Raw genomic sequence first — 9,890 nt, forward strand, 5'->3', positions numbered from 1 at the left:
TAAGTCAATCAGAGAAAGACAAGTATCATATGATCTCACTGATATGAGGAATTTGAGAAACAAGACAGAGGATCATAGGGGAAGGGAGGAAAAAATGAAACAGGATGAAACCAGAGAGGGAGACAAACCATAAGAGACTATTAATCTCACGAAACAAACTGAGGTTTGTTGGAGTGGTGGGGGGTGGGAGGGATGGGGGAGCTGGATGATGGACATTGGGGAGGGTATGTGCTATGGTGAGCGCTGTGAATTGTGTAAGACTGTTGAATCACAGACCTGTACCTCTGAAACAAATAATACATTATATGTTAAAAAAAGAAAAAGGTAATAGGAAGGGAAAAATGAGGGGGGAATCAGAGGGGGAGATGAACCATGAGAGACTATGGACTCTGAGAAACAAACTGAGGGTTTTAGAGGGGAGGGGGGTGGGGGGATGGGTTAGCCCGGTGATGGGTATTAAAGAGGGCACGTACTGAATGGAGCACTGGGTGTTATATGCAAACAATGAATCATGGATCACTACATCAAAAACTAATGATGTAATGTATGATTACCAACATAACATAATAAAATAAAATTAATTTAAAAAAATTGCCAAGCATGCAAAGAAGCAGAAGAATATGTCCACTAGCAGGAATAAAAGTTAACTGATCAAAATTTATCTAGAAATGATATAATAGGATGAGTAGACAATGACCTCAAAAGAGTTATAACTATCTGATTTTTTTGAAAAAATAAGAATAAAAATAAAACATGTTAAATAGAGACACCTAAGATATAAAGAAACACAAATGAACTTTGTGGTACCAAGTGCAATGTCTGAGATAAAAATATACACTCTTTTGGACTAATGACAGATTAGATATGACAGAAGAAAAGATTAGTCTATGTTGAAGTCACAGTAAATTTTTATAGTACACCTGTGTATCCAAAGGAAATGAAAACACTAAGCCAAAAATATATCTGTACTTCCACCATCATTGCAGCGTTCTTTCAGTAACCAAGACATGGAAGCAACCTAAGTTTCCATTGATGGATGAATGGATAAATTAAATGTAATACCTATAAAGTATTATACACTCATAAAAAGAAGGAAATCCTGCCATTTGCAACAACGTGGATGGACCTTGAGGGCATTGTGGTAAGTGAAATAATTCAAAGACAAACACCATATGATCTCACTAATATGTGAGAATCTTTAAAAAACACCACCACCACCAAAAAAAAAAAAAAAAAAAAATTTCCCAGTGAATAAATACAGAGAACCGATTGGTTGTTGCCAGAGGTAGAAAGTGGGGTGGGTGAAGTGGGTGAATGTGGTCAAAAGGTACAAACTCCCAGTTTATAAAGTAAGTCCTGGTAGAAAAAGAAAATTACAGAATCAGTTTTAAAATAATACCTGTCATGGGCTAATTTTATTTGCCACAGAAGATGTTGCTGAATTTATTAGGCATGATTTAAACAGACAGTTGTGATTTCTCTGTATTGTTTGAATTATTTTGCTGCAAGAATATATGCACCATTATCTTGGTAATTAAAATATTTAAATAAGTCTAACAACAGAAATAGCAGCTGTGTATTAAAGTAACTGCTAGCTGATGCAATAGACCCAATGTGAAATCTGAACAGCTTCACAGAATGAAGACTCATTTCTGGATGTGGGTTGGAAGGGGGTCTGTGCTGTCACGTGACTCAGGGATTCAGGCTCCATCCATCATCTAAACGCGGGTTTCAGTGTTTGCTATAGAGTAGAAGAAGAAAGTGTGGAGGTGGAATACTGTCTGTCAGTAGGCTCAGAAATGAGAAAAAATGCTTCCACTTACTTTTCAGTGGCAAGGGTAGTCACATGACCCTTTCTAACTACAAGCGAACTGGGCTGAAGAGTCTACTGGTGTGCCAAAGAGGAGGGCAAGGCACCTGTGGATGAGTAGCTCTAGTCTGTCCCACAAACTTACATAGTAGATACTCAGGGAAAGAGCTATTATTAGAATTTATGAAAACACAGGATACCTGGGGGGCTCAGTCAATTAAGCACCCAGACTCCTGATTTCAGCTCAGGTCATGATCTCAGGGCCGTGAGACTGAGCCCCACGTTGACTCCACACTCAGCTGGGAATCTGCTTAAGTCTCTCTCCCTCTCCCTCTGCCCCTTGCCTTGCTCACCCTCTCTCTCTCTCTCAAATAAATCTAAAAAGAAAAAAAGAAATTGTTATGAAAACAATCTCCTCTATTCCTGGTGGAGTTTCTGGCAAGGCTAAGTCTGCCTTGAAATTCTACATTTTTGAGAGCCTACCCTGTGATAGGTGAGCTTCACAATACAAGATCACATCAGGTTTATCCAAAGGATTCTATAAAACTTCAGCAGGGAGGGATCATTTTCTTCTCATGAAAGCTTCTTTCTGGACTAACCATTGCAGTAGATTCCAGATTCTCAATAGGAAAAGAATGTTCTCTTTCTACTGAAGCATGGTCAAAACCTTAACTTATGAGTCCAGGCAACCCTCAGCATGATTGAATGTGCAGGACAGTTTACAAGTGCCATTAGGCCCAAGGAAAAACCAAGGTATTCTGTGGCAAGGACTGAGGTAAGAGGAAGCAGAAAGATGGGGAACTATTTTAATCTTTGCTGTTCAAAGATAGCATGTCTACCAAGGAACCATTTTCCTCTCATAGAAGTACTTTGGGTTTTGAGGATTTCAGCCTCACTAGATGTTTGCTTCATAGTGAAATCCCTGGTCATTCCTCATCCCCAAATTGCGAGGGAGGCTTTGGTTATTGACCACTTAGTTAAGCTCACTCATCAGTGTATTTGTTCAGAGGCCAGTCTCAAATACCACACTGTTAAAATTATACTGCAGACCTCAGGATGATTTCAAAAACCTTCTCTGCTTGCAGGATCATATCCCCAAACTAGTAGCTGTGCCAAAGCAAACTCTACTTATGAGCCCACTTGGGACATATTTTGAGAATGTAGTGAAAACACACATGGGTTCTAAACTTCTGTTTCTGAAGTGATCTTTTACATGGATGTGTCAAACCTGTCTTTAACAACCTTTTATATCCCAGGGCCTGTTGCTGTCATAGACATTCCACATGAAGAAAATGATTGCCAGGGAGCTGGAATGTTCTAAGTCGGGACGAAGGCAGGTGATTCTGGACTGTCTTTACATTGGCAACAAGGAATGTCCTTCAGAGAAAAAGACGGTGAAGAATTGGCCAGCATGTGAGCTTCCAGAGTTGGATAGTAGGTCACAGTAGGAATGACCTGGGGGAAGGATACTGTAATGTGGGAAAATGCTGGAATTGAACAAAAGCCAGCACTGGGCTCTCAAGAAACCCTGGGGTGAGGGACAGCAGGATCCTAAGTAGAAGAATCCCACAGATAATCCCCCAGTTGTGGTTTATTATCACACTCACCTTCCTTCCCTAGGCCCTGCTTGTAATGTTTTGGCTGCAGGGTCCTCATACTTACCACCTAGGAGCCATTGTGGAACAGTGAGAAGAGAAATGAATCAAGAGACACAAGATCAGTCTCAGGCTGGGAGAAGTAGCACAGTGTGGGCTCCAGAGAGATCAGACCAGGCTCTATTCCTGGTTTGGTCACTTCATTAACCATCTGAACTTGAGAGTATTTCAGGTTCTTCCTCTGTTAAATGCATTGGATAAGCCCCAGCCTGCAGGACTTTTGGAACTGTATGAAATGTATATAAAGCACCTAGTACAGTGATTAGCAAACATTGGGTCTCTTATGAATGACAATTATTACTCTGATCATTTTGGTCCCAGATGATACCACCCACACCTTTGTAATATTTTTGTTTGTTTGCTTTGATCCAGCATATGTCAGGGAATATGCACTGCAGGACAGAGAACACCAAAATAGCCAATATGTTGCCTGGCAAGAAAATTGTCCCTATTTGAGCATATGTTGTTTAATTTCACTATGAGTCTTACCCAGTTAGAGGTAACTCAGTGGTGCCCAGCTTAGAATTTACAGAATTGTACTCAAGAAAACCTAATAACAATGCCATTTCAATGGAGTGGGCTCTGGCTCTCCTCATCCAAAGCAGAGTGTGAACTTGGTGGCGTCTTGACCACACTTCAAGGGAGTATCACCCTGTTTCTTTGAGGTTTCTTAGCTATGATGTACATGAAACGCCTAGTTTGTACACTGTGCTCACCTGCAGTAGGATAGGAGCATAGGACCCCATCTGTTCCTGCTTCAGGTGGAGAGGTCTCTGGTTTTCCCACACTCCCAAGGTAGCTGTTTAGAGCAGGTTTCATTCCAGGCTTCAGTCTGTCCACTCCCAGACACACAATCTGATGTCTGCCCCTTTTTTTATGATTTGCTTAGCCTCACTTAACCCAGCATTCTGCCTCTGAGGGCTTGCACAGTCCCAGCCCCGAACCGCCTGGCCTCAGGTAATTTACACTTGACTGCTCTCAGCTGGAACTTCCTCAGCCCTTCTTTTTTGTTGACCTTTAGGTCTTAGAGTGTATCTCACCATCTTCCTTTGATGGTAGCTGCTCCTAGACTTGTAATTCTATGGGCAGTGGCTCAGTCTTCTTTTTCTTACTACTCCCTCATACTACCATGGAGTCTTCCAAAGAGCAGATGCTGAATTAATGCTTAGGCATTAGACAGTAAGCGGGATTTCTAATGTATTATGATTTCATTTCTCCCACATTCCTGAATAAGCAGAGAAAAATCCAGATATATATACATATAATATCTACATATACATCTTCTATACAGATATAGACAGATATATAGATACAGATACATATCAAAGACTAAAAGAATCAGCCTCACCGAGAATTTAACCATTTACTGTCCTGTTTCTCTTTTTCGTAATTCCCAAGTAATTTTCCCGTGGAGTTATTACACATTTCCGACAGTCCCTATGCCAATAACATGTTATCATTTTCTGCTTAATAGAAAATATAGAAGGTTAAAAAAAAAACTGGACTCCTTGTACAACTTGCTAATGCTACCCCTGAGATACTTCACATCACATTAAGAAGCTGACACTCCAGACTTCAGAAGCTGAAGCAAGCAAGAGCCACATCTGCCCCCCCCCCCATCCATATTCTTTCCAGACTGGTGGAAGGGGTGAGGCCCTGTGGAACTGCATTGTTCGGAGGTTGGTGGCCCCCTCAGATCTCACTTGGTCGGGATCTGGACGGTTGCCTCAGCCCCCACTGTTAAGGGGTTGGTGGTCGCCTCAGTCTTCAGGGTCCTCACCCTGACTCCTAATACAATCTAGAAATTCTCCCTCTGCATACTTGAGGTCACCGCCTTTGATGAGGTCCCTCACCTCCATGAGACGCCATGGGATGAAGTGAGTATGATTCATCCTGTTACCACACCTGGGTCTCTCAGGTCTGAGAGGATGGTGAGACTGTTTATTCCTCTCTTTTCCGTTGGGTGTTTTCCTTAGTCCTCAGGCTTCACTCTGGTCCTTTCTATGACCTGGAGGCCTGTTCTCTCACACTAACTCCTATTAATTCCCTCCGACCACCTAGGATTGCCTTACGTGGCAAAACTTCCTGTGGTCACGTGGCTGACAGTAGGAGACGTATTCTGTGGCATCTTCACTTTTATGATCTGGGTGGTTCCCTCTGTACTTAGGGCCCTGTGCTTGATTCTTGGCATGACCTGGAATTTCTCCCTCTGCTAATCTGACGCTTACTCTTTAGACCAAGTGCCTCACCTCCCTGAGATGGCCCTAGAAGGAAATGAGTGGGACTCATCATGCCCCCATTCCTGGCTTTACTGAGGGAAGACATCAGTGGCAGGGCTCTGTGTGGCCCCTTCTGTTCTGGTTGGGGTCCCCTTATCCTCCTTTGGAATGATCAGCTTGACACCAGTTAGGAAGTAGGTTTCCTCCCTCTACTGAGTGAGGCTGCTCCCATTAGACAAAGGCCCTCTCCTCCGGGAGACCACTTCCTGTGGAAAGAGGGACACCTCAGCTGGGGAGCTTTGCCCTGGGCCTCCTAGGGCTGACAGCAAGGGTGGGACTCTGGGCATTCTCCTCGATTCTGGGGTGAGTGGTCCCCTTGCTCCTCATTCGCGGTCCTCATCATGACTCATGACCGGACCTGGGAATCTACCCTCCACTCACCTAAAAAACCCGTACTCCTCAGACTAAGGCCTTTACTGGCCTGGAAGCTCCAGACTGGAAGTGTCAGGATGAATCCTGTCTGTCCAGGGCTGTTGGGATCTTCTGAAAGATGATAGTAGGGGCAGAATTTTATGACATCCCACTCGTCTGGAGTTAGTAGCCCCTCAGTCCTTGCTCAGGTTTTTGACCTTGACTCTGGGTAGCATATGGGGCTCCTTCCTCCACTAAGTCAGCCAGCCTTACACCGAGGTCGTCACCTTCCGGGGACACTGGAGGGAGAAGTCAGGCTGCTGTTCCCTGGCTTACCCCTGCCCGAGGCCTCTGTGTGCCCTGCTCTGTTATGGGGGTCCACTCACCAGCACTCATTGTCCTCACCTTAAATACAATGAAGGCCTATGAGGGTCTCGTACTTGGGCAGAATCAGAGCTGCTGCACAGGCCCAAGGACCTCACCTCCCTCTGAATTCACTTCCTCTGCTCCCCACCAGAGGAAATGAGGGGTGACCATAGCCACACAAGGCAGAAAGTAGGGTATGTGTTGTGGAGCCCCGACTGTTCTGGGATGGGCAGTTCCTCATTCCTCATTCAGGGTCCTCACCATGATACCTGTTAGGCTGGGACCCTTCCCCCCCTCCCTCCCCCCCCCCCCCGCCCACTGACCCGAGGACACAACCCTTAAACCATGGTTCTTATATCCCTGAGAACCTTGAAGAATGAGTTAGGGGATGCTCGGGCTGCAGCTCTACCTGAGGCCCTCTAGGTCTGAGAGTAGCTAAGGCATGGTCTCTCAGCACTCCCTGTATTCTGTGCCGTTGGTGCCTAGCCCCCCATTCATACAGGGTTCTCATTTTGTCTTCTGTCTCTTTGATGAAAGGCTGCTGGCAAATCCTCATCCCTGCAAACACGTGAGCAGGTTCCTGACTGCAAACCTTGCAGACACTGGGACACTGTCCCTAGGAAGATGTGAGATGGGGAAGCTGTGACACAAGGCCGGGGGCTGCCCGGGTGTTAAGCTGTCAGAGAGGATTCACCCTGATCTCTTCCTTCTCTGCACCAGCTAGACAGCATCTTATGCAGTTTCACTCCTGACAGATTTCCTTCCTACACAGAAAGGGCAGAGCAGGATAAATTGGAGAGCCTCCGATCTTTTCAGCTTATCTGATATTGCCTATATAGATGATCATATTGTCACTGAATATAATTTTTTTCTTTTCTTTCTTCACACATTTACTCAGCATTACTATTACTGCGGCTGTGTATTCCAAAACACTGCTTTGGGTCAGGGTTTTGTTTATCCCATGACATATATCTTGGAGTAATGAGAAGAAAAACGAAATAGAAGCTACAAGGTCTGGCTCAGGCTGGGAAGAAAGGAAGAGCATGGGTCTCTAGACTGATCCGGACCAATCCAAACCAGGGATCCAGTCCCAGTGAGGTCACTCACCACTCCTGTGAACTTGAGATATTTACAAGCCTTTTATCGGTAAGTGAAGTTCGCTAAGCTCTATCCTATAGGAATGTTGGCATTTATGTACTATGTAAAGCACTTGGCATACTCATTAAGAAATACTGGGTCTGAATGAATGGCAGTTATTATTATGAACCCCCCAAAATACCACCCTCCCATTTAAGTTCATTTTTACTCCAGTAGATAGCAGAGAATATACAGTGCACAGGGACAAAAACAAATGTTCTTAAGCTAAAAAAAATTAAAGTATCTTATATTTTTACTAAGACTAAAAGGAAAAGGCAAACCATGAATTAAACACCTTTTATTTTTTTTTAGCTATTTTTTTCTCCATTTTGTGTTCCTAACTGTTTTACTGTGTGGTTCTTCCACATTTCCATGAAAATCCCTATTGCAGTGCCATGTTACCTGCTTTTGGATCACGAATACAATATAGATGGTTTGTGACTTTCTTTGTGATAGACACCAACGCTGTAACTCTCATTTGTGAAACAGCGATAAATGAGAGCCATGACATTCTTAAGTTTATATTCTAGAACTAAATGAGCTATTCCAAGAAAAAACATTGGAAAACACCTAAATAAATATAACTGTGTATGTGTTTATAGAAGCTAGCCGTTTCGAACAAATAGGAAGAAGATCTGTGCTTTGTCCCCTCCAACCCCTAGGACTCTGCACGACCTGGAAGGTCGACTGCCCTCTTCCACCGCAAGGAAAAGCACCCGCCCCAGCTGATTTGACTAGATGCGGCGCCAGCCACGGGCCGCTGCGCGCTCCTGCTGCTCTTGCAGCGCCTCCTCGTACAGCGCGGGGAAGCTGCTGGGCACGGTGTCGTTGATCTTGGCCAGCACCTGCAGCACCTGCATCTTGCTGGTCTCCGCGCGGGCTCGCGGGCCCCACAGGAACTCGTGGCGCGGAGGGTCGCTGGCGGGCACCGCGCGGTACTCCAGGTAGCCCTGGCGCACCAGGTCTTGGGTGATGAGCTTCCGGGGCTCGCCGAAGATCAGGTGCCTCCTGCCCTGGTGCATGCCCAGCATGTTGAGGAACTCCCAGACCTCCTCCTCGGTGGCGCGGTTGCCCTTCATGAAGATCAGGCCCAGGAGCGCCATCAGGAGGCCGGTCTTGGGCAGCCCCTTGTTGCCGCCGCCCAGGGTGCCGTCGCTCGGGAGGGCCAGCTTGCTGACCAGGGTGTAGGACTGGCTGCGGGCGTCGACCTCCCTGAGCTCGAGCCCGAAGACCAGATCCATGCGCTCCGAGGCGAGCCTGAAGATCTCGGGGAAGTGCTCGCGGTACTTCCTGCTGACCATCTTCAGCATCGCGGCCCGCGTGATGGGCTCCCCGCTGCTGTGCTTCTCCAGCAGGAACTGCACCAGCAAGCTGGCCTTGCGGGTGAGGGGGTCTTTGCGGGCGGCCGGGGGGGCCGCAGGGGCGGCCGCGTTCTCGGCGCCCTGGTCACGTGGTGGGCCTGGAGGGCCCGCGCCAGGAGACCCAGGGGCCGGGGCGCCCTGGGGCTGCGGGGCCAGACCCGCCTCGGGGGAGCCCGGGGGCATCGCCCCCGCATCGGGTGGGGGGCAGCGGGGGGGCTCTTCTGCTGCGGCGGCTGGTGCTGCCGCAGCAGGAGCACCCCTGACACTCTGAGCCTCACCACGGCCCTGGTGGCGTTTCTCCCGGGCAGGGACCTTGCTCTTCTGGCCCCGAGGCATGGCGACACTGGGCAGGGCTGGTAGGTGGCGAGGGCACCTGGAGAGGGGGACGGTGAGGTGGGGGAACCCCTTCAGCGGAGAGATCCCGCCTTGGCTTTGACCACGGCCGCCCCTGCAGGGTCCCCCAGGGCACTGCTCTAGGAACCCCACAGGCCTCCCTTTACCCTGGTCAGCCTGGGCCCTGAGCACCCGGTGGAGGAAGGGGGTGTGAGCCTCGGGTCCCCAGGCAGACAGCCCTGCCCCGGGGTTACTGGGGTGACGCCAGTGTTCCTGACAGGGAAGATCCCAGTGTCCGGGTGGGGGGTCCTCGCAGTTCACATTCAAGATCGTCCTGTTAATAACTGTTGGCAAGACCCGTGCCCCCACCCCCCTCCCCTGCTCTGAAGGAGACGCTGTGATCTTCCAGGGTACCCTGGAGGAGGAAAGCAGGGAGCACTTCAGCCCACCCCTCGAGTCCGGGGGGCACCTACTGATGGACACTTATGGGAGGGCCTCTCTGCCCAGAGTTCGTGGGGTCCTCAGAGTGATGCAGAATCCCCACTTGGACTCCGTGTAGGACCTGGGACCCTCCCTTCCTCTGACTGGGGCTGCACGT

At 47.7% G+C, this 9,890-nt stretch overlaps 1 protein-coding gene across 1 annotated transcript; it reads right to left on the minus strand.

Annotated features, from left to right (window-relative positions):
- Positions 1-5,969: 5,969 nt before the first annotated feature.
- Positions 5,970-9,295, minus strand: LOC148163127 (melanoma-associated antigen B17-like). The gene is made up of 2 exons (XM_088028577.1): positions 8,353-9,295; positions 5,970-6,079 (listed from the first exon to the last, which is right to left on the minus strand). The coding sequence occupies exons 1-2, from the start codon at positions 9,293-9,295 to the stop codon at positions 5,970-5,972; spliced, it is 1,053 nt and encodes a 350-aa protein (XP_087884703.1).
- Between the last annotated feature and the right edge of the window lie 595 nt (positions 9,296-9,890).

This window comes from Eumetopias jubatus, unplaced genomic scaffold (genome assembly GCF_037043125.1).
Source record: "Eumetopias jubatus isolate StellerSeaLion01/CBP00866 unplaced genomic scaffold, mEumJub1_p1.0 scaffold_11, whole genome shotgun sequence".
Taxonomy (NCBI): Eukaryota; Metazoa; Chordata; class Mammalia; order Carnivora; family Otariidae; genus Eumetopias; species Eumetopias jubatus.

What these genes read in the sequence shown, in the direction of transcription:
- LOC148163127 (XM_088028577.1), bottom strand. Translation starts at nt 9,295, where the DNA reads ATGCCTCGGGGCCAGAAGAGCAAGGTCCCTGCCCGGGAGAAACGCCAC. An exon ending in GCAGGAGCGCGCAGCGGCCC is followed by an intron (nt 6,080 to 8,352) that starts GTGGCTGGCGCC and finishes AGTCATGATGAG; the next exon opens with GACCGCGAATGAGGAGCAAG.